This window comes from Onychomys torridus, chromosome 23 (assembly GCF_903995425.1).
Source record: "Onychomys torridus chromosome 23, mOncTor1.1, whole genome shotgun sequence".
In the NCBI taxonomy this organism is placed as follows: Eukaryota; Metazoa; Chordata; class Mammalia; order Rodentia; family Cricetidae; genus Onychomys; species Onychomys torridus.
The window spans coordinates 32,321,106-32,345,854 of NC_050465.1; the positions used below are offsets into that span (position 1 = coordinate 32,321,106).

The window sequence follows — 24,749 nt, forward strand, 5'->3', positions numbered from 1 at the left end:
CTCTAAAATGATGAGCCACTGTATCATTTCCCAGCCTGTTTTTCTGCTTTCTGTTTTACAGCACCTGTCACTGCCCACTCCTTTAGCTTTATTTTCACAGCCTCCACGTCTACAACAAAATCCATCTCACAAGGGCAGGGAGTTTGTCTTTTTTAGTACTCCTCTCCTGCCCAGATCAGTGCCTGGAGATAGAGAAGATGCTCAAAGAATATATGTTGAAGAGGGAACGGATAGACAGGGAGACAGGAAGAAAGCCTCTCTTCAAAGCATCCTTTCTGTTCAGCTGGAGTAAGCTTCTTTCATTTCATCTTTCTTTCTTTCTTTCTTTCTTTCTTTCTTTCTTTCTTTCTTTCTTTCTTTCAATAATTGTGCTCCTGCTGTTTACTGTTTATCAGTATGTACACAATAAATTTTTCTTTTGAATCGTATCTCCTTATTTTTAAGTTTTGTTTTTTTTTTAATTCCCTGAAATGAATAATATAATAGGATTAAATAAGTAATTATGTAATGAAGACATGACACCACTTATGCATGCCTGCTAGGTTGATAGGTGACAGGCAGTGCTTTTCAGGACTGAAAATGAATTATTCTGAAGCTATGACTCTTCCAAATCCCCTCCCCACCGGCTTTTCTTTTCCAGTGCTGGGGCTTTGTGCATTTTACGTAACCATTCTGCCACTGGGCTACATCCACAGACCTTATTTAGTTTCCTCAAATGATTTTTATTTACTTTTCTTATATTTAATGAGTAAATTAGTCATAGACTATTTGATTGAGGTTGGGTAAATATCATATAAATCTAACATGAATTGATTTCCTCCTGCCATTACATAAAAAGGGGAGAGGGGTTGGTTTCAGGTAGATATCCAAGCAATGCTAAATGCACAACTAAACTACAAGGAAAGAAAAAAAAAATCTCATTCTGGGACAAATAATGTAACCTTGGTCTTTCTTCAAACCAGGAAAGCTGAAAGCCAAGTACACACAAAAGCTTCAGTGGTGCTGCTAACACATCCCACATTCACCCCTGACACACACCTAATATAATCCAGGTTGTCTAAGGATGTAGGCTTGGTTAAAAGTTGCTCTGTGATCCATCCTTTTCATCCTAAGGAGTATACGAGGCCTGGATATACCGTAGAAAGGATTATATCCATATAAAGATTTATTTCAATATTGTACTATATCAACTTTAAAATTTTTGCTTTCAATTTACAACTTATATCATGAATGTCATAACTAGCGTTATCTTTTATTAACTATGCTGTTACATGGCCAATTCATGTTTGTAAGAAATAAGATATGCTTAAAACCTCCACATACGAAAGTTTTTTGAGAACTTGATCATAGACCAGTAAAAAACCACATACCTCTTCAACATTTACTATACAGGGCCTTCTGGTGGGAAAAGCATTATGATCACCATACTTCTGGGGAATCTTTATTTCTGTTGAGGTCAAGACGGTGGAGTGAGACTTTCTAACTCCTCCTCTCACCAGAGGATTTGCTCACATTGTCCGAGGAAAGGCAAGAGGTAAAGAAGGTGCAAGGAGCTGCCCTGGCCATGGGGTCCTCTGCCCCCCGAAGTCTCTGAAACAGCATCCTGAGCTCTTCTGGGAAAAGCAGAGACCACTGGCCCAATCCAAGAAAAGAAATTCAAAAAAAGTTTGTCAAAGAGTATATTTCAATTGTCATTATCATAGTATTTTTTTTTGAGATAATGTGTGATTGCTGACTCAGGGTGGTCATTCTTCAATACATAGTGCTTTCAAGTTTACAACATATTTGACCATATTTTGATTCCCCAATATTCCATTTCTATGCAAGATATTACAAGTTTTTTTCCGAGTCTTAAAGTAAGCACAATTACATTAATTTGCTCCTCTGTTGCTGTGATAAACACTGACCAAAAGCACTGTACAGAGAGGAAAAGTATTTGGATTTTCTGTCTTCCTGAGCACACTCAGTCACTGAAGGAAGTAAAGCAGGAACCTGGAGGCAGAACTGAAGCAGAGAGCATGGAGGAATGCATCTGCTCTTGCTCTGCTCTTCACTGCTCAGCCACACAGCTCACACATACCTGCCTAGGTATGGTTCTGCCCATAGTAGGCTGGATCTTCCTACAGTAATTAGCAATTAACAAACTGTCCCCAAAGACATGCTCACAGGCCAATCTGATGGAGTCAGTTTCTCAGTTGAGGTTCTCTCTTTCCAGGTGTCTAATTTGTGTCAGGCTGACAAAAACTAACCAGCACAGTGGTAGACTATGTCTCCAGATTTTTGTAAGCCCATTAACATGCTCTTTCATTGAATGATAGTTAAAAACTAAATGATTATTTTAACTGTTAAAGGTGTGAGCAGATAACTGAGGAGGTTTAATGTTTAAACTAACTCAAACTTTTCATTTTTAATTCTAGGATTTAATCCATGTTTGTTTGTATCCAAGTCCAGTGAGTGATGCTCTCACTGGTCCACAGTTCTGGGAGAGTAGACCCGTGTGAACGGACTGCTGCTCAGACTTGGGCAGTAGTAATACGTGGTGTCTAGAGTGACCCCTGTAGGGGTGCTTACATTCAGACTATATATACGGTGAATCTTCTAGGAAGATATTTGAAAGAGAAAACTTAAGGGCTATGGTTTTTATAAAATTAAGTTTGAGAAAAAGAAGGGACACTAATAGAATAGCCTGAAGCCCCTAAGTCACCTTAAGTAAAGCTCTGGTTTAATGTGTTGGACACCAAACCTTCTACGGGCTCTGCTTATCTCAGAAACCTTCCATTTCTTGCATATGCTAGACTTCATTTTCTTGGGACTGTAAAACCAAGACCATTGAACCTTTGTAAGCTTAACAAGACAAAAGATCTAAAATGGCCTCTGTTTACTCAGCAAACAGACAGTTTGAATTAGACTTTATAATGATGTGTTGACAGTTTAAGACCATTGATTTTCAAAAACACAAAAAATAGCCTTTAAAAAATCTGAGTGAAAAATATCAAGTGTCAGCTAATAGGAATGTTCTTTCATTTTTAAAATGCCAGTATAATTTTTCTTCCAACAATAATTACAGAGGCTAAATTCTTTGTGCTGAAAGCAAAATAATGGACTCAGAATTAAAACAATAGTTGGTGGCATTTTAGATTTATGTCTAAAGGTCACAATTAATTTTCTTCCATTTGGAATTTTTGAATAAAACAGTTCTAGTACATAAACATGATAAATTATCCATAAAGAAGTGTGACTGATTCATTGTTATTTTTATCTTTACATCTTATTTTAATTATGCAAGGCAAATACTATTAGGCTATTTGAGTCCCAAAGCCATATGTAAGGTCCTTAACTTTCATGTCACATATTGAACATTTTAAAAAATGAAGTATGACGGGAATGAGGTATGAGGTGATGAACAAAATTATGATGTTGGATGACCAGACTTTTCTAAATAATCTCTCTGTGTGTCTCCCTGTCTCTCTGCCTTCCTGTCTCTCTGTTTCTCTGTCTCTGTGTGTGCGTGCCTGTGTGTGTGTATATGTGTGTGTGTGTGTGTGTGTGTGTGTGTGTGTGTGTGTGTGTGTGTGCTCTGACACCTGTACCTATGAAGGGAACAACCTCCTGTGTTCTTCCCCAGGAACACTCCTCTTCCTGTTTTGAGATAGTGTATTTCATTGTTCTGAAGTTCATCAAGTAGGCTACACAGGCTGGCCAGCGGGGTCCAGGGATCCAGTTGTGTCTGACTCCCTAGCACCTAGAGTACAAGTGTGTCCAGCTTTTATGTGAGTTCTGGGGATCAAGCCCAACCAAGTCTTCCTTCTTGCAAGGAGAACACTTCACTGCTAATCACCACAAATACCCAATAAAATATATTCTAATACCTCTTTTTTTTTTTAAGTGAAAGTATCTGAATTACCATGTCTTTTGTGTTTCAATTTTGGCTCATTGATAAATGCCTTTTGGAAATCTAGAGCAGTCAGTGAGATTGAATCTGGATCCCTTATTACTTAAATTACTATAAATGAGTTTCTCAACCTCTATTTTTTGCCCATATAATTAGGCAATTAGAAGACATACTCAAATAGCACTGTTATGGGAATTATTGGAGATATTTATGAAGTATACAGAATGATGTTTGGCTTTTAGCAAAAGCTCATAACCATTAATTTTTCTTATAGTATGAAATGGCTAATCTGCTTTGGTAATTAAATGTGGTATTATATAATTCATAACTTTCATATAATTTGCAATTTTTATTTTGAAGACATTTTTATTTATTAGATTGTCTTTCTTTCTCATATTTCTTTCATCATATCAATGCAGCCTGTCTCTCTTGAGTTATTTAGGAAATCATCTAGACATAGGCAAATAGTTTTAGGGAACTAGAAGTCTGGATTCCCTACTTTAAAAAAGCTTGAATAAAAATATCTCAATTATTCATAGTTTATTCATGTTTTCACTCCCCGTTGGGTTTATCTAATAGTCTTTGTGGGAATATATACCAAGGAAATAAGAATGAGAAAGGATCCCAAGAGACAATGGGAGGGCTTCCAGGGAAGGCATGTTCTTGCTGTACACTTGTTACCCACATGACTTGAAAGTGGATGTGACTTCTAGTTTCCTACTACCACTCATTTTTTTTTGTTGGGCTGCATGATTCACATGTTTGTTTTGCTCCTTGATTCTTGAATGCTTCTGAATGGCTGATACAAGCCAACATCCATCATATTGTAAGCATTGAATGGGAACCAGGAGGCTTTTCAGTTACCCTGGAATACAGTGATGACTGTCTCACCATAAGAAAGAGAGATGAGTGACCATGACTCTAGACTTTATGGATAAAGGTAATCCAATGTTAGAGTAGAATATTCCATAAGAATAATATTTTAGTAATTTGTATTATTAGAAGTTTATGTTACAAACTTGTACATAGTTGTATTAAAAATCCCTTTTGCTGCCGAGCAAGGTGGTGCATTTGTGTGATCCCAGTTTTATGAGGCTGTGTAGGAGGATGGAGAGTTCACAGTCAACTGGGGCTGCTTAACAAGCTGTTCCAAGGGGAAAAAAGCTGCAAAATACTGCAAAACAGCCCCCTTTGCTAAAAAATGACCTAATAAAATAGCTTATGCTGAAAGAAATTCCAAACCCCAATTAAGAATTCTAGTTATAGTTGGAAGTGGAATTAAAAACATGTATCCTGGAGAGAAACTTGCACCCCTCTAGAAGGGAAAGTGGGTGATACAAATGTTTGTTTTATATTTGTTTATTGTTTGTCTTCAGTCCAAAAAAGGTTCTTACTTATGGAACAGTGTCTTAAAATCCAGTGGCTTTCTGCCTTCCTCACAAGGCCAATTCCTGGTGCTATTTCTATTCTTTTGTTCTGTTCATTAGTTTTCATTGTCTCCATCCAGGCATGGTGTGTCCCCGTGTCCCCGTGGGGGTGTCCCTGCAGCTGACCTTCTTGCCTTGCAGACTTTCCATATTGAAATAGTTCTTCAACGATAAAAATGTCAATAGATGGGGCCAGAAGCTCAAAGCCGACTGTGGAGCACAGTGACTAAAGTTAACACTACTTTATTTTCTTGAAAATGCTGAGAGTCTTTGTGAAGTCTCATGAAAAGCAAACAAAACAAAACAAAACAAAAACCTAGTCATTCCACAGTGTACATATTTTAAAACAAAGTATTATGAATGATAATTACATACAGTTTTATCTGTCATTTTGAAGATTAAAAAGATATCATACTCTGCCATGCTACCGTAACAACATATATTGTATTGACAATGCATGACCAAAGTGTTTTTCCTTCTCCAAATTTGATGATAAAAGCTATAGCTCCCGTGTCAGCCAGCCAAGAGTGACTACTGAGTTCTGGACCCACCTTCCTCTCAGTGTCACATGGCAGTTACCTGTGACTGCACTGTATCATGGTAATTTGTGTGCAAGCCAGGTGTATTCCACCACTAGCACATCACTGTTCTGGTCCACTAAAACATGCCTGTGCCGGTGCTGTAAATCACAAGCAGGTGTTTTGAAACTGCAATTCCAGCATTGCATGTTCCAGTGCGTCAAAGGTTCTCCATGTTCTCTGCTAGCATATCCATAGACTGTGCTAAGGATGTCCCAAACTGTCCTACTTAACAAAGATTGGGTCTTACAAAGCTCTTTATAAGAGTCTAGTGTAATAATGAATGGATTTTGAATGACAGCAATGTTAGAATACTCCATTTCTATATTATAGTCATTTAGAACCAAAATATTTCTTCTTGGTGATCCCACTTTTACTTCTGCTGCATTATCCCCCAAATATGTTCTTCCACATGACTTAGAAAGGCAGGAGGTATTTAAATAAAAAATTATCTTCCCTTGGAAAGCACGTTATGAGAAGCAAACTCATCAGGAAAACTTCCAGCCTGTCTTAACTGAGTCTTTCTTTACCTTGACATGAGAGCTTTAAACAGTGATAATCCTCATGGATGTGTGTTCGCAAAATGAAGGTATCATGACATGATTTAAAGGGTGAATATGTCAAATATGAACATTCCTGTGAACAGCAGATCATAATGTCTCTGACATGGAAAAAGCCCACAGCTCAGCTGTGCTAAGCCCCAAGCCTTGCTTGTTTCCAGTGTCTGTCTCTTCTCTACCTCCAGCCCTGCAGAGAATCAGACTATTTATTTTGCCAAAACTGAGTTACTCTTATGGTAACTATCCTTTAACTTACCATTTCAAGTCATAAGGTAACCTCCTAAAGAAATGTCTTTTAATTAATTTTGTTTTTACCATTTTCTCTTCCTTCCGTAAGTGTGTATTATTCGTACGCATTTGGAATTTCTATGATTCATAGTTTAGGAAGGCCTCCGTGAAGCATGTTTATGTTGCTCACTAAGGAAATTATCTAGAATGAATGATAATTAAGTTGTAGATGGAGTTCTAGTCACAGCAGTATGAAACTTTGTATACAAAAATATCGTGATATAGATGTATGAGGCTAGTGAATCATCAGTGCTTTGTGGGTTGGTCATGCAGTATAGGGTGTGTCATGCAATTATAAACCTAGAAAATTATTAAAGTCAATATTTCTGCTATAGATTTTTCCAATGAGACTATGTTCTGCTAATACAAAGTAATCACCATTGCTACTCTAGTATTCAGAGACTTGGAGTCATGCCTGGAAACAGTGCATCAGAAGGACTGTATGAGATTGGGGACAATAAATTATTGCCACATTATTGGAAAATTCAGTGAAATATTAATTTTTCTTGAATTTTAAAAAAGGAAATGTTTAGCCGTAGCTCAAATGGCCTTTATAGACTTTATTCATTTTTTGCATTCATTCAAATATTTTAAAAATTATTTTTGTCTGTTTCTCTTTATCCTTCTTTATCATTTTGTATGTATTTTTCTGATGCTCTTAGCTAATTCACATAAGTTTGACCAATTCTGCTGGCCTATGGATTGTTTATTAATGTATATGAGGTGATGATTATACACAGTAAAAATATATGTGATATAGCAGATGATTTAGCATTTGTAGAAAAAGTTATGCTGCCTTCTAAAGAGAATTTAGGGACTTTCTCTTAGACTTTGTCTAATTTTTATTTATTTATCTAAATATTTACATCTGTAGTAGCAGTTGGCATGAGGAACACAGCTACTTGCTGTCCCCCACATTGACCTGAGAAATTCCCTTAATCTTCTAAGGAGCTCAGCTAGGGTAAGACCAGAATGTTTGTTTGTTTGTTTGTTTGTTTGTTTAACTTTTATTCTTCTCTCATACTTTATATCCCGGCCAGTTTCCCCTCACTCTACTCCTCCTAGTCCTTCCCTTCTCCCTCAGATCAACTCCTCCTCTGTTTTCCTTAAAAAAAAAAAAAAAATGGCAGTCTTCCAAGGGATATCCACTGAATACGGCCTAATAAGTTACAGTAAGACAGGGTGCAAACCCTCATATCAGTGCTACATGTGGCAAACCGGTAGGAGGAAAAGGGCCCTAAGCACAGAGAAAAGAGTCAGAGACACCCCCACCTCCATTGTTGGGAGTCCCACACGAACACCAAGCTACACAACCATAAGGAATATGCAGAGGGCCCAGCTCAGACCCATACAGAGTCCATGTTTGTTACTACAGTTTCTGTGAGCCCCTGTGAACCCCTGTGAGCCCTGCATGGCCAGATTCTTGACTATACCAAGGAAAAGAATTTCAGACCAAGTTAGTGAGAAGCAGAATTAGAATTTACTAAAAATAAAATTAAAAGGTGCTCAAGGTAGCATGGATGTGCACTTCTCAAAGGATCGTGAGTCTAGCCTCATTGTCCTAATGGTGACTGTGTGTAGAAATGTTGAAGCCTTTGGAATTCCATTGTTCTCTGGGATCTTAAGGAACCTTTCCTCCTTTATCTATGTTCCCTTTATGATGATTAAATTATAGGGTGTCTATAGAGGTGTCTTGGATGGGTTTGCGATCTTATAGAACTAGGAGCAAGAACATTAAGCAAAGGGTTACAGGTATGTCCTTTACTATATATGAAATTTCTGGTAAGAGTCCCAGGAATGGCAGATTTGTAGCTGGAAAGAGAGGAAGATATCGTGCAAATTTAATTGTGTGTGAATTCTTAATTCCTATCTGGTGATTTTCTTCATCCAGACTTCAGGAGTGAAGGTCTCCTTTTGCTTCTGGTTCCCATGTCTTTATAATTCCCCTGTACTCATAATTCCTCCTACACCATATAACCTTCCTCCAACTGCTCAATTGTTTCTGATAAATAACATTTAAACATTGTGTATGTAGCATAGCTAAATTGTTAGGATACTGTGGTGGTTTGGAAGAAAATGGCCCCCAATGGGAGTGGCACTATTAAGGGGTATGGTCTTATTGGAAGAAGTGTGTCACTCTGGGGCAGGCTTTGAGGTCTCATATAACCTGAAGCCACACCCCGTGAGCGAGACCACTTCCTATTGCCTGCCAGATGTAGGACTCTCAGCTACTTCTCCAGCACCATGTCTGCCAGCATGTCACCATGATGATAATGGACTGAATCTCTGTACTGTAAGTGAGCCACCTTAACTAAATCTTTCCCTTTATAAGGGTTGCCATGGTCATGGTGTCTCTTCATAGCAATAGAAACCCTAAGATAGATACTTAAGTCATTGTTTTGTTGCTGGTTTTTTATATAGGTTAAATATATACTAATATGTCCTGGATCCACTGTGTAGCCAAAGATGACCCTGAACTATTGAGATTCCTTCTTTCATATCCAGAGTGCTATAATTATAGACATGTACCAGCAGACTGGTTTATACAGTGCTAGAAGTTGAAAAGAGGACTTCACATGCACTAAACAAGATCCTGACCCACTAAGCTACATCCCCAGACTTAACCCTTCCTATGGAAATTTTCTAGCTGAAATTTGAACTAAGAGAATCATAGTGACCCTGAATAAAAAGCTAACTGTAGTGTTAGAGTTTGAAGTAATTCTTCATGTTAAAAAGTTTCACTTTTAACTTATATGAATATGTATATTCATTTCTGTATTTTTCTGAAGCATTGAAACATTGCACCCAGTGGGTCAAGATAAATCAATATTGCTTTCTTCAAGTTTCATTTGTTCAGAATGCTCTCCATAGTTTAGAAGAAATGGGAAGACATTGGAGCAGTGACTGCTGCTTTCTGTTAGTAGCTGCACTCAGACAATAAACTTCCAGAAAGAATTGCTCTTCCATAGACCACAACAAGGGATGCCATAGAGACTAAGGTTGTGTTTTAGAAGTCTAGACATTGCCACTCAATAAAGCTCTCATCTCAGATGCCATCTGCCTCACAGCTGAAAATAATTACATTTCATCAACACTAGGCCCCCTTCTCTCTTCCTGGCTTTTGCTAAGCATGCTACTGTCACCATTGGAGAGATTGCTCAGATGGTAATTTAGTGCAGGCTGTCAGCGTTCACCTGCAAAACTGAGTGACTCCTTAGCTTAGAAAAAGGGCCTATGGGTATTTAAATTATTAACACTATATTTCAATTGGGGATTTCTTCATTTATTTTTTTTCTAAAGAGCTAGTTTTCTGCTGAATTTTATTAGCCATGTAGTACCAACTTGACGTATACCAGAGAAAAACACATTATTTTGTTTCACTTGATCAGTGTTAGCATAGAAATTATCAAAGACATACACTATCCAGTCACTGTGTTAGACTGCTGAGTGAGCACATTTGTGCAGTGTTACAGGAATGAGCTTCAGCTGTGTATTGTTGCATTTGGTTTTCATTATGAGAGCAGAAGATAAAATGAAAAAGCAACAAGATCCTTGGAACCATAAGAGAACACAGCATTTATTTCTCTCTTCAAGAAGGGTTGTACTTTGTTTCCATCAGAACAGGACTTCTTTGGGATGGTGCCTCTATTGTATGTTAGTCTACTAATGGTTTAGGAATTTAAACATAATCATTTGCCAGCTCTTAGACTTTGCCAATCTTTACATAACTTAAAAATGCTTATTTTAATTTGTACTTCTTTTTTTGTTTGTTTTTTGTTTTGGTTTTTTGAGACAGGGTTTCTCTGTGTAGCTTTGTGCCTTTTCTAGAACTCAGTTTGTAGACCAGGCTGGCTTCGAACTCACAGAGATCCACCCACCTCTGCCTCCCGAGTGCTGGGATTACAGGCGTGCACCACCACCGCCCAGCCCTAATTTGTGCTTCTTATAGTCATCATTCCTTTTATTACTATCACACTTGAAAATACATTCTCTCAAAGTGTGCTTGCTTCTCCTTTATAAATAAATTAATTGGGAATTTACATCTTAAACCATCTTCACAGTTTACTTTTCCCCCGTTGGAGTAAACTATGAGGAAAGGGAAGGGATTTTGGGGTGCCTTAGTGCAGTGTGCGTATAATATATTTAGTTTCCATGTATGAGGGAAATGTGTTGTGTTCATATAGTAAATCAAAGTCCTAATTTCCAAGCAAGGATTGAGTTGGACAGATGGCTCGTTGAGTAAAGTACATGCTGCACAAGCATGGGAACCTCACTTTAAATCTGTAAATCTGGGTGTGCAAGCACGCATCTGTAATCTTGTGTAGCTATGGGAGGTGAGGGCAGGAGAGTGTCTGAAACCCAGGCCAGCTAGCATACAGCAGCAAATAGACCTGTTTCAAACAATTTGGGTGATGAAGACTAACACTGGAAATTGTCCTTCGATTTCCACACATGTGCTGTGTTGCCTATATACCTGAACTCATAGTGTTGAGCATGCACAGCACATACATACAAACACAAAAAATGGTAATAAAAAGCAAACATCAATTTGTGGTATTAAATATGTATAAATGCAATGTTACTCTACTGGCAGAAGTCAACTTTTAGGGTAGAGATTTATGGGATTGTGATGAATTGCTTATAATCATTTAAGTGTTTTTAAAACTTGGGGTCACTACAGATGATTTTATGTACTATAGTAGTTAATGTTTTCTAATATTCACATGCAGTCTTCTGTGTAGGAGAACATTAAGGACCAATCCATCCTGATACTCCCAGAGGGATTTGCTTTACCCTGTCTGCTTGCCTTTAACTCTGAAGATTGTGCTTTCTGAATCCTCTTTCATTTGTGAAGGCTCAGGGTCCAGAAGCCATTGTGTGCTCCACAGATGAATAGCAGAATGACTTAGCTTTTCACTTCCTGATCACTAGCTCAAAAACAGAGGAAGCCTCCTGGAACTTCTCAGTTCAGTTTTATGATTTAAAAAATTCAAAGTAGAGAAGATGCAGTTAATCTCTCTGTTGAGAAGCCCAAAACCATGTCTTAGCTGAGTATTGTCCTTTCCCTAAATCTCACCCACAGGGTTATGCTCAAATCTATGTAAAAACATTTTTAAATGTTTAATTTTGTTCTTTGTTGATTTCATATGCATTTATATGATCACTTCCTTATGATCACTTCCTCTTCCCACATCCCTCTCAACCTCATATCCCTACCTGTCCCATTCTCAGCCTCATGACTTTTGGCTTGTTTTGTAATTCATAAACTGCATGCTACAAAAACAGAAAAGACAAAAAGAAAGAAAAGAGAGAAAGATAAACTCAGATGGATGTCCAAGATGCCCTCCCTGCACTGCCCCAATATAAGAAATGTCAAGGATCTGAAAAAGCAAAATAAACACAGAAACATGTCGATATTTTTGGCTGTATCTGTGAATTTTCCACCTCAAATCATTTAAGAATATTGTGTGACATTTGTCCAATGAAGTTCTTGCAACTCAACTTTGTAGAGGTCACAGAGGGAGAAAGGTGTTTCTGGGTTTCCCATGATGAAGAGAATTATTATATTGTTTCCATGTTTTTTAAATATAACAAAACTAGTTATTCTCCCTTACTGCTGATACTGTAAAGTGTTATGCCCTCAACTTGGGACTTCCTGGTCAAAACGACTCTCATGACCATTGTCTTCCATTATTCTCATTTTATATGGAGGCATTTTTTAGCCTCTTGCATATTATATTTCAAAAGCAGTAGATACATTTAACAAATGATAGCATTTAAATCATTAGGTAATAAATAATGTATCAGAAATATCAAATATACCTTTGTAGAAGATTGCTTTTAAAATTAAAAAGTTTGATTTTTGGGATACATTACTCTGAATTGTATTTCATTTATTTACAATTTTTTGAAATACATACATGTAGCCATTTTACAAAATATTAACTGACAATAAGTATTTCTATTGAGTACACATATACAAAACAGTGATTAAAATGGGAGAATTCAGGAATGTTGATGCATTTGGAAATGTGGATCCTCACAAGTATACACTTTATTATTGCTTTATAAGATTATTTTAATCCATATATTTTTCTATATCCTTTGTCCCCTTTCAGTTTTCATGGAAATACGTACATTTCTGGTTTTTTTTTTTATTCACTTTATGATAGGATTTGGAGTACTTCTCAGTTAGCAAATGATATAATTCAACACCCCCTACACTTAAGGTACTGAAAGCAAAGCCCCAGTCATATACACTTGTCTTTCTATGTAAATCTTAAGAGTATTGAAGAGCCTTTTGCTTTTCAGTGAGTAAATGACAACAAATAGTAACACCTTCCAAAATTAAGAAGGCAGGCGTCCACTTGTGTTTTGAATTATTGTCTTTTTATCTTTGAATTACTTGCTCAAAGGAAGTATTGCTTTAGTTTGATAGCTTTTCACTGTATAGTTCAAGGGGCTGTGGCTAAGTAAATGTATTAACTGAAGGGAACAGAGAGAGTAGCTACATCAAAAGAGACAGCTCCAAGTTTTGAGGGTTCTGGTACTGAAATGTCTTTAGAAGGATATGACTTTGGTGGTTATTGGTGCATGTGCCTCAGGCACCTCCAATTTTTCTCTCTTCACTATGTGGTTCCAGATGATGTACACCCTTGCCTTCTCAGTCCAGATATGCTTACTCAGTCTGGCAGATACAAGCCAAAGGGATAAGATTTAAATTGAGCGAGAGGACTGCCGGTGACAGAGATGGGGAAGTCAAAGATTTAAAATAATAATACTAACGCATAAAACACACCAGCAATTCTCATTATGAATTGATCATTTGTGCTGAAGTCCACATTCAGCATGGTGACTTTGAAATATCTCTTTTTTCATATATATAGTTTTATTTTTGTTTATTAGGTCATGAGCCAATATTTACACTGAAGTAATTTTAAAAGATTTCCTAAAATAGTACATTTAGCTAAATAATTATGTTTATTATGATAAGGGAATATAATAAGAAAAGGGAATTTAATTGTTAAACACAGTATATAAACCTGGAACAATTTCAAAGGCACTTTGTTTCTATTTAAATATAACTTACAAGACACTTTGCCTCCCCTCTTTGAATTACAAGCCTGGAAAAATCTCAGGCACTATTGATGTATAAACTTCAATAGGTAACAATGGCTAGAAAACACACACACACACACACACACACACACACACACACACACACGCACGCGCGTGTGTGCGCGCACACACACACAATCACAGACCTGCATTTAGAAATAAAAAAAACACACATTCATACATCTTTGTTTATGTTATATGTGTTTATAGGTCTCATCCACCCATTAATATTCCCCCAAAACTGTGCTTTTAAACTTTTAAATTTTTTCCAGCAAATTTTGGAGGTACATATTTATTTTTATATCATTGATAGAATGTATACTGTTTTAAGAGACAGTTTATTTGGTTTGTAAATGATGTTTTTTTACAGATGTTTCCTACATGCTAAGGATGAAAAAGTGCTATCTGTTAGCATTCAGATTCATGTGTTTTTCCAGGGCATCATTTTCTAATTCATTTGATGGCTTGTTGTAGATAGAGATATGAAAGCACTCATTAGGAATAAAATGGCTACTTCATTTGAAAGTGTGCTTTCAAAGGAAGATTTTCAAATTAGTTCAGCAAAGTAGGTTAAGGTTAGTTGCCAGAAAGTTTCCTAAATATGTTCAAATGATTTGTCATATAAAAATAAATCTAGCCTTAGGTAAGAAGAGGCTCTTTGAGAGAATTATTTCTCTAAGGAGATGGGTCAAATGTGATAGGGAGAACGCCCCAGTCACAATGTGAGCAAGTATAAGGGAGGGAAGACTGGATGCAGGGTAGGCTGAGGTGAAGAAGGCTGTGATTTGGGGCAGTATATGTGAGAATGTTTCACTTCAGGTCAGCAGTCAGCAGGTCAGGAAAGAAGGGTTGTGAATGATGGGATTGTGTGTGAGTCTCACATCTTGGAATCCTGGGCCAGAGAGACATTAATGAAATTTGATTAAGAAAAGGTAGCACATGTTTTTCGGTCCTGTGCACAAATGGTTCAGCTAACCATTTATAAAGTGAAGAATAGGGTTTTGGAGGGTCACACTTGCTATTACTTACTACAGAGTGAATCCTGAATCTCACCTAAGCCACCTGAGAAATGGTCTTTGCTGTGTTTGGACTTAGAAGAGAAAGGGAAATTTCTTGAAGTTTTGTTTGTTTCCAGAATCACAGGCTCAGGGTCAAGTACATTACTTTCAAACAGGTGACAAAGAGAAATGTTTTATCAGTTATAATTGAAGCATTAGTAGGTAAGCAATATAGAAAACAAACAAATTTGAGCTTACTACGGCCACACTAAAGTTACAAGGACATGGTCATGGTAGCAATGGCAAAAGCAGGAGGTGTTCTTTGCTGTGTCCAAGCAGTCCTGTGTGCAGGCCTGAGCAATGCACCCATCCTTGTTTCCAACAGTGAAGAAGGCTTCAATATCTGAGGACTTCCTTTCCCCTCTGCCTTGGTTTCATCTCAGGAAAATGGCTTCATTATTCTGGACACCCACTTACGCTGGACAAGATGTGTTTTACGGGGCTGTTTTGAAAACTGGCAAAAAGAAATCTCAAACCTTTGCCCAGACCCAAGTTCTTTACATCTCAGTGAACTGCTATATAGTTATAACGGTCATTCTGCTGTGTAATGCTCTTGTGAGTTGATTTTGATAAATTTCCCAAAGAAATTGAAGAATGATTATAATATTTAAATTTAAAAAGTAATCTCTTCTATGTTTATCTTAAACAAAAGTCATTAAACTATCTATAAAATGATTAAAGAAGTAAGTTCAGACATATTTATCATTACTGAGTTTTAACATTTAGTTAAATGTTTAGTGTAATTTTAAAACTGCCTATTGCCCAAGTGCCAATGTATCAACACTTTTACCAAGGAAAAAGATTCAGATATCAAGTACCTCTCAAGTGCAACACCCCAGTGACACATGGAATATTTGAAACTGAGTACAGAGTTTAAGCTACGGTTTTGTGGGTAGAGATTAAATAGAATGTATATTTTAGCCTTAGAAATCTATAGTCTTTAGTTTTAAACTCTAACAGCATTAACTATGCAACCATACTGTTTATTCTAGTCTTTCAGAAGAATTCATGAGGTTTTGCCAAAGATAGCTTTACCTCTGTAGTTGAATCCCACAGTTCTCAGTTATTAGGATACAGATATGGAAGTATTTGGTGAAATGACCAAGGCTGCAGGTTTAATAAATTACAGTACATTGTGTATAGCTGAAATAAGGATAAGAGAGCACAGGAGTATGCACATTGTTGGAATAAAATAGCTGTGAGTTTTTAAGTAGATCAAGTCTTGCTTGGGATTTCTGCAAAGAACAAAGTTTGTGGTTCAAAAGGAAACATCCCGTTTGAGGTAGGTCTTCCCCAATCTACACAAGTCAAGTATGTGATAAATATTTATTTCAGCACAGATAATTGTGTTTCCTATTAAATATTTCATTAGTCTTTGAGAAAATTTTTCTTAGTGATGTTATTTTCTGTGTAATTATCTCATTTTAATTACACAGCTGACTTTCATTAAGGACACAACATTATAATGAAAACCTAGGAAGAAAATAGTTTAAATGACATCGGAAAGAATCATAATGAAAACCTCAATGTGTAACTACTGAAACATAGCCAGAGTCTGAGAAGCTTAGCTCAGGATACCACAGACACTGAGGTACACATGTGAGGATCAAGTTTACCTTGGCAGGAAAGAGATTGCTCTGACAATTGTGTGTTACTTCTGGTCCTAAGGACATGGGAGTCCATAAATGTCTTCACCTGGAGATGTGAGTGGTGAAGCCCCTCCAGGCTGATATCAAGCACAGTGTACTAGTCACTAGATAACTACACAGCCTTCTGTGATATGCCAGCATTGGCTCAAGATCTCATTGTACAATGCGAGAATCACAGCTGTAGAAATGACTTTGATGTTCCTTACCAAAATCCTCCTAGAAAAGAAACTGTTCTCATCCTGGAATGAGGGATGAGAACATAGAGGAATGGGAGGTTCTAGCTGGAACAGGGACAGAGTGGGAGAGCAAGGAAAGAGATACCATGATAAATGAAGACATCATGGGAATAGGGAGAGACAGAGTGCTAGGGAAGTTCCCAGGAATCCACAAGGATGACCCTACCTTAGACTGCTGGTAATAGTCAAGAGGGTGCATGCACTGACCTACTCTGGTGATCAGATGAATACCCTAACTGTCATCATAGAGCTCTCATCCAGTAACTGACGGCAGCAGATGCAGAGATCCATGGCTGGGTGCCAGGAGTCCAATCAATGAAAGAGAGGAAGGATTCTATGAGCAAGGGAGCCATACAAGTGGAGATGCATGAACTGTAGACCAATAGCTGAGGAGCCCCCATGGTCCTAGACTAGGCCCTCTCGATAGGCAATGGAAATGTTTAGCTTGAAATGTTTAGGTGGCCCCAGGCAGTGGGATCGGAACTCGTCCCTGGTGCATAATTTGGCTTTTTGGAGCCTAGTACCTGTGGTGGGACACTTTGTGCAGCCTTGGTGCAGTGAGGAGGGGCCTGGGCCTCCCTCAACTGAATGTACCAGGCTCTACTGACTCCCCATGGGAGACCTTGCCTTGGAGGAGGTGGGAATGGGGGATGGGTTGTGGGAAGAAGCTGGGGGCCTGGAGGAGGGAGGAGAGGGGAATCTTTGGTTGGTATGTTAAATGAATAGAAAAAAAAAATCTCTTAATAAAAAAAAATAAATAAATAAGAAAAGAAACTGTTACCAGCATAAGGCCATTTAAACTCATGAATTTAAATGGCAGGAAGGATAGGGTGCATATTATCACTTTTCTTTTTGATTAATTAAACCAAGAACATAGATGCACCTCTTAGTCCATGCTGTGCTCCACCAACTGATGCAGACCATGCTAAAACAGAGGCCTGGTGTGGGTTGGGAGGTGCTCTAAAGGCTCCATGTACACAATCTCCAAGTGCCACCCACATTTGACCCCTCTGCCAGAGTCAGGCATTCCTTTCCACACTTCAGCCTTTGACAGTCTGGGAAGTTATCTTCTCACATCCTTTCTGAGGCTTTCCCCAGAACGAGATAGTCAACTCATGCTCCATCTTTGCATGCTTATCTGTCACTGGGTTTCTGCTTCTTCACAGAGCCCCATGCCCACTCTTTCCTACCTCCAAATATGGTAAGAATTTGGAAATAGCAAATATTTTTATGAATGTGATCAGGTCCCCTTGTGCTAGAGGAAGCAGATGATAAGCGTACATGTATCTCTAATTATGGAGTTTAGAGGACACTGTATTACCTGACTTGTCATGTAACATGAGGTTTCTGTTTGTGCATTGAGTTTGGTGGTTTTGTTTTGTTTTGTTTCTTGCTGTCATTTAGATTTGATCTGTCTATAATTGCAAAGCTGCTTACAACATACAGGCATAAAATATGAAGAATATTCTAAGATGTCTCACTATTGGGGGATTTCAGCAGAGAACCTTTACAGCAGACACTAATTGCATCAAGACAAGCATCCTAAACAGGCTGTCTTATGCTAACAGGTTGTAGATGCTATTACTTTGCACACTAGCTGGTTCCAATAGTTCTAGTACCTGCTTTGCATCAGTTTGGAGTATGGAATTAATTCAGGGTCTAAGATTCCCTGGCATCTTCTAACAACTGCTTCACAGACTTTCATTTTCACAAATGTGTAAAAGACTCGAGAATACAATTTAAATGTATCTTTATTATTCAAAAAGGAAGCTTTTGTTTTGTATTTCTCCAAGTTTACCTTGCTATCTATAATTGAATATTGAATGGCATCCTCTTTGTGAACAACAAGATCTTAAAGTGACTTTCAACTATTAACCTCATGTGTGTTTTAATCAGTTTTTAATATTTCAAAACCATTCCTGGAACATTGATTCCAAATGGAATCACAAGGGTAAAAATGAAATCCAGAACCATTTTACAAGTTCTAATAATAGACCTACATCTAGTTTCCATAATCATAACAATATGGTTTGATTTTTAAAAGCAAAAACTTCAATATCAGTTTGATAAGCAGAAAACTGCTTTTCCTTAAAAGGCTACCCACTTTAAAACTTTTAAATCAGCTGTTAATATCAGTGGTTTAATTTCTGCTCAAAATGTTGTTTATTTAAACAATGTTGGTTGACTCTATATATCTTTAAATATTTTACTCATAAACTAAATTAATATAATGCAGCCTCTATTTCATCTGTTCTTAATAGGCTGTAAAAAATATAAGATAAAATAGTCAGATCTAATGTCTATGTTTATCTCCTCTGCCCTGCCGTCCTCTCCAGTCCTTTACTCCCATCTTCTACTGTATCTCCTTACCTCTTTTTTCTCACTGGATGCTTTTAAGATTTATTTTCCTATTGGAAGCTTTAAGCAACTGAATGGTGATGCATCCTGATGCAGATTTTGTATTGTTTTATACATTTGGGGTTTGTTGAGCTTTCTGGATCTGTGGGTCTATAGTTCCACCAAGTTTGGAAAAGTCTCACCCTTTATTGCTTCCATACTCCCTTTCCTCTTCACCTCTCTGACTGCAGTAAGTATTGTACCACATAAAGTTTTCCCCCAGTCCAGAATCTGTCTTCTTTCCCTCCCAACTTCCTCCTTCCCCTTTTTGTCCTCTCCTTCTTGTAGCCTTTCCTTCTCTGTTTCAGTCTGGCCCCAATGCTTGTGTTTTCAATTCTACTCTTCTTCCCACTACAATTTCTCACTTGCCACTAAGTCTAACTAGAGGTTTGGGGAAAATACATCTGTCTCTATGTCCTCAGAGCCTTGATTTTAGCCTGGGCTTCTTCACATGAGAGCAGGTCAAAGCACTTCTCCCATATGCATCATCCTTTATCTCCGGGGTCAGCTTTCCTTGATTTTTCTCTTTTTTTGGATTTCTTTTTTTTGGGGGGGTAGGGGTTGTTGTGCTCCTGATTTTGGAAAATGTATATGGATTTTACTTTCCTGGGTAGATAATTCTCTAATTGTTAACATACTCTTGATTATACATTTGAGATGAGAATGTTCTTGAAAATGGTTTCATTCTGGGGGTGGGTCTTCCTTTTAAAGTTTGTTAGTTCTAATTAATGGCTTTATTCTTTCTGCAGTGATCAAGTGAGACATTTCTCATGAGTATAATTCTTTTGTAATTGGTTTCTCTCATTGCTCATTGGTGTTGACTTCTATGTGATGGCCCTCTTCTCTCTGAACTTTAAGGGTGGTTCTTCAGATTTTCTGTCAGAGGAGTTTTTGCATGAACCTCTAGACTTTCTTCTCAAGTACTCTGAAATGAACAGTTATAGATTTTGGTTTCAGGGGAGATTGTTCAGATATGACTGGGTTGCATCTCTCTGGACTAAACATTCCTCTTTTAAAAATAAGTAGAGAAATTATTTAGAAGATGAGATTAATGAGCGATGTTGTACAGACCAATGTACTAAGGGCTAGTCTGAGTGTTAAAAGCACTCCTGGAATAGTAGCTTCTATGCTGACTGACATATTCAGCTTGACACACTTACCATGAGAAAAAGACTGACGTTAGGAATGTAGTGGGGAAAGTGTTTCCAGGGTTGTAGTTAGTTCTTGGTCTTTCTCTGTTGTCAACTGCACTCTGTAGAAAGGCTTTACCGCAAGTCCCTTGCTCTCTTGATGTTTGGAAGATGGAAGCACACAGAACTGGGATATTCAGTTGAACATGTGAACTCCCATCAATGCCTGTGATCAGGATTGTCATGCAAGATAGATAATGATAAGCATTGTGTAGTGCTATGAGGAACAGAATTAAGTGCAATATGTCAGCCCAAAGTCCTCCAACGCATGCATATTGTTTGTTATATTCATCTGTAAAGTTAAGGAAGAAGGTTACTTTTCTTCTGAACTAGTTGAAAATAAATGTAGTCAGTTTGTATCTCCTTAACAACAGAGATAGGAAAAAAAACATGCTTTTAAAACTAAATTATTTTATAAATACACTCACACATACAATAACTTGGGCTGAGGGACTTCTTGTTCTGCAAAAGCGGCTGTCCAACTCAGACAATTCATTTTATTCAGCGAATGTTTTATTAAACAGATATTTTAATTTCATGTGATTGAAGTAATGGTAAAATGGCAATGAAAGAAACTAAATTCTACTAAACATGAAGACCAATGTAACATCAGTTCAAGAGTGTCTGCCTCTTAAAGAAAACACTTCTTCCATGTTCATCCCTAAACTCTTCCTGAGCCTCCAAATAGAGATTCTAACCTTAACTTCCTTATAAACTGTTAATGTGCAGTATCACTGAGAAGGTATCTAGAAATAATTTTTACATGAAAACATTAGCTGAATAAAATGAAGTGTCTCAGTTGGACAGCCCTTTTGCAGAACAAAAAGTCCTTACAAGTTACTATATGTGTGAATGTATCTATAAAATTATTTTACTTTTACAAGTGCAATAATTTTTCCTATCTATTTCTGTTGTTAAGGAAAACTCCAAAATTGATTGCATTTGTTTTCAACAAGTTCAGAAGAAAAGTAACCTTCTTCCTTAACTTTACAGATGAATGTAATAAGCAGTATGCATGCCTTGAGGGACTTTGAGCTGACATTTTGCACTTAACTCTGTCTCTCATAGTATTACATAATGTTTATCTTTATCTATTGCCTTATAGGACTAGGTAGACAATTGCTTTTTGAGTATTAAACATTGCTTAAAGGCTCTGTGATTTAAAATGCACTAAGACTGAGTGTGGCAGTGCATACCATAATCCCAGCATTTGTGAGACTGAGGCAAGAAGATTGCCCTGAATTTGAAGCCAGATTGGGCTACATAGCAAGACTTTTTCTCAAAAAAGCAAATCAATATTGTTGTAAACACAGAGGATGTTGGTCAACAATGCTTCATTTATTTTTTAACAGGATACTGAGTGTTCCTGAGCTGAACGGTTGGGAGGATCCACATCATGAACCGTGCTTTCAGCAGGAAGAAAGGTAAGAGAACTTTGGAGTCAAATCAATATTACTAATCAAGCAGAAATAAGACATTAGCTTTTCCTATTTATCAAGCCAATAGGTTTTATTAGAATAATTCATGTCTGCAAGAATTACTTACTAATACATTTTTGTTGTACCCTAATTAAATTTTAAGTTTAATATGCTAAGTTCATAACACATATGAACATATTATATGTTCTCTAGCAATTATATGCTATATTGTGAAATTGCATAGAATAAAATCATCTGAAACCTATGGTAAGATTATAGATAAGCAATTATAGGTTGCATTCTACACTATAAATTTAAGTAGGTATTGTAAACTGCCAAAGAAGGGTATAGAAAATCTAATTATTGTATTATTATCTATATACAGTTTTGGAAGTTGACTTTAAGGGTTGTGAGTAATAAAAAGTGATCCAATAGTAAAAACAACTGAGATTGTTTTAATGTACGGACAATAGATAGTCCAAAACTAACGCAGCATTAGTGTTCTATTTTATGTTAGTGAAGCTAATTGAAGTATTCTCCACCCAACTCCAGTCTCTCTTTGATTAGTCTAGGATTCAGGTATCCCTTTCTAGCCTAGGAGGGTGAACTTGAATTTTGATCATCTGGCCTCCATGATGCAAGTGTTAGGATTACAGGCATGTACCATTGCAACTGTTTATGAGATGCTGGGGACAAATTAAGGGCTCCATGCATGCCAGCCAAGCACTTTACTGATGGAACTAAAATGATTAAAGAATGCCATGACACATACAACATGACCAGACCAGAAATACAAGTGGGGGTAACTTTAACACTTTCGCAGGTAGTTGAGAATTCCCTGTATGCCATTAGTACTGTTTTTCATTATTTAAATTGAAAGGCTATCTTTTCAGCCATGGCATTTGCTGTAATGATGGGCAAGTAAGTGTAAACTATAAGGCTACTGATTAAGTGAAGAAAAAATTTGTGAAGGTGTAGTGATATTATTTAATTACTGTTTGTCATATAAGAGGTGCAAACACTTGGATGTGGTATAGGAGACTAGTGTATTCAGTGGGAATTTACATAATGTGATCTTTAAGACACTGTTCAAACCTGTGAAATATGGAAAAATTATTTTACTTATTATTCTGAATAAACGGAAGCAATGTGACATTGTTTAATGTCTATAACTTGCTTCTGATTTAAAACCCACTAAAAGGGAGATGGTGTTTACTTTCTGTAGTAGCAAAGCCTAGAAACAGCCCTACAACACTGAAATGTCTGCAGTAAAATACTTATGTCACAACTCATCAGCTGGTTCACAAGGACCAGACTTTGCGATATACATAGATCTGATTCCAGTTGTCTTACTCAATGCTTTAAATCTCCATCTTGAAATAAATATTTACTTGAAAGAGATTTGTATTGGTTTTCATTGATAAATCTCAAGGGTCACATTCAAATTCAATGGTAGATGAGTTTGACACATATGTGCACAGTGGTAGCATAGCCCTGGGTAAATTGAAAATACAGATACTTGTGATTTTCTGCACTGCTTTATTGTTCCCCAACTTTCTTCTCCTTCACTTGGTTTTTGAGCTTAGTGATTATCCTAGTCAGGGAATTACTGATCAGTAATTTGTTCTGCCTCTAGGTTAGAACTAAGTCCCAGACGCTTTACCTTAAGTTTGACTATCAGTTGTGACTCTTACGTGTTAAAGAGAAATTCACAGAGGGTCTGCTCCTGCAGTTAAACAAGAACACTGTGTGCTGCAATTATAGTCTTACACTACCACACCTGATGTTATGGATGCTGGATGGAACCTAGGCCTTCATATGTGCCAGAAAAGCACACTACCAATGGAGATACATACCCAACCCTCTGTTAATCCTTCAACCCTGGAAAAGTCTCCACATCATTTTGAGTCACATAGTCTTGGGCTAACAGAAGTCATAATCCCCTAAAATGCTTTAAAGAAAATTTCACAGCTTTATTTAGTAGGAAATCTGCCCTTCCTCAGCTTAGGTCTGAAAGTCTTCACAGGAAAGGGAGTCTGAGCCTCTGCTCTCTGTTCCCCAGTAGGGTCTTCCCCTTCTACTTATCACCTGCTGTTTTGATTGCTATCAAATGGTGAAGGGTTATCCAGAAGAGGGGAAAAGAGAGAGACCAGATCTTGCCTGACTTGGTGGATTCACTTCCTTAGTAAAGAAGATAATTAACAGGGATCATTTATTTGTGGACACTGATGATGGCTCATCAAAGCTTCCCTGGGAGATGTTTTCCTCTAGAATCTGTCATGTTTGTTCCCAGAGGGTCGTGAATTTGTGGCTGGTTTATTATACAATAAAATATACTTGTATATGCTGGAAAAATAATAGCATTATGTTTAAGATTATGTTTAGGATTTTAGTTTGAAATGGAAAACTTGAATTTTAGGAGAGAATTCAAGTAATCTTAACATCTGGAGTAATAATTCCATACTGGGAGACTATCTAATTCAAGTGTTCTTTTCACTAACCAGTATCAGTATTTACTATGCATAGTATTTTAAACAGACAAAAAGGCCCTCCACCAGGAAGAGCTCATTTCTTATTTCACAGATATCTAGTTTACTTGGTCAATGCACACAATCCCATTAACTGGTTCAGGAGTGACAGGTAAAGCCATGACCACCTAGTACCCAAACACAGATATGATCTTTCCTTTCCTTAGCTCTGGCTCTGTCACTGATGCTCTTTATAGGTGCACTAATGTCTTAGGGCTGCCCAGGGACAGAGAAAATGCTGCATAGATGGGAATCACATGCTTCTGAGCTATTCTGAAAAACTTCTTAAAAGCTGACCTAACATCATAATCATAGGTTAGACTTTAATGATTACTGTTATTTTATGCCTTTTTTTCTGTTAGTATTTTTGAATTGCTTAATTCAAATTGTGTTAAAAAATAAATCTTAC

General features: G+C 37.2%; 1 protein-coding gene across 6 annotated transcripts in view; it reads left to right on the plus strand.

Moving 5' to 3' along the window:
* The window catches only part of Gulp1 (GULP PTB domain containing engulfment adaptor 1), a 250,007-nt gene that overhangs the window by 132,967 nt on the left and 92,291 nt on the right, over positions 1-24,749 (plus strand). For all 6 annotated transcript variants that reach the window (XM_036173406.1, XM_036173404.1, XM_036173401.1 and 3 more), the window contains exon 2: positions 21,747-21,818. In XM_036173406.1, the coding sequence (XP_036029299.1) occupies positions 21,791-21,818 (28 nt within the window). In that variant the 5' untranslated portion in view covers positions 21,747-21,790. The remainder of the gene's footprint in view (positions 1-21,746; positions 21,819-24,749) is intronic.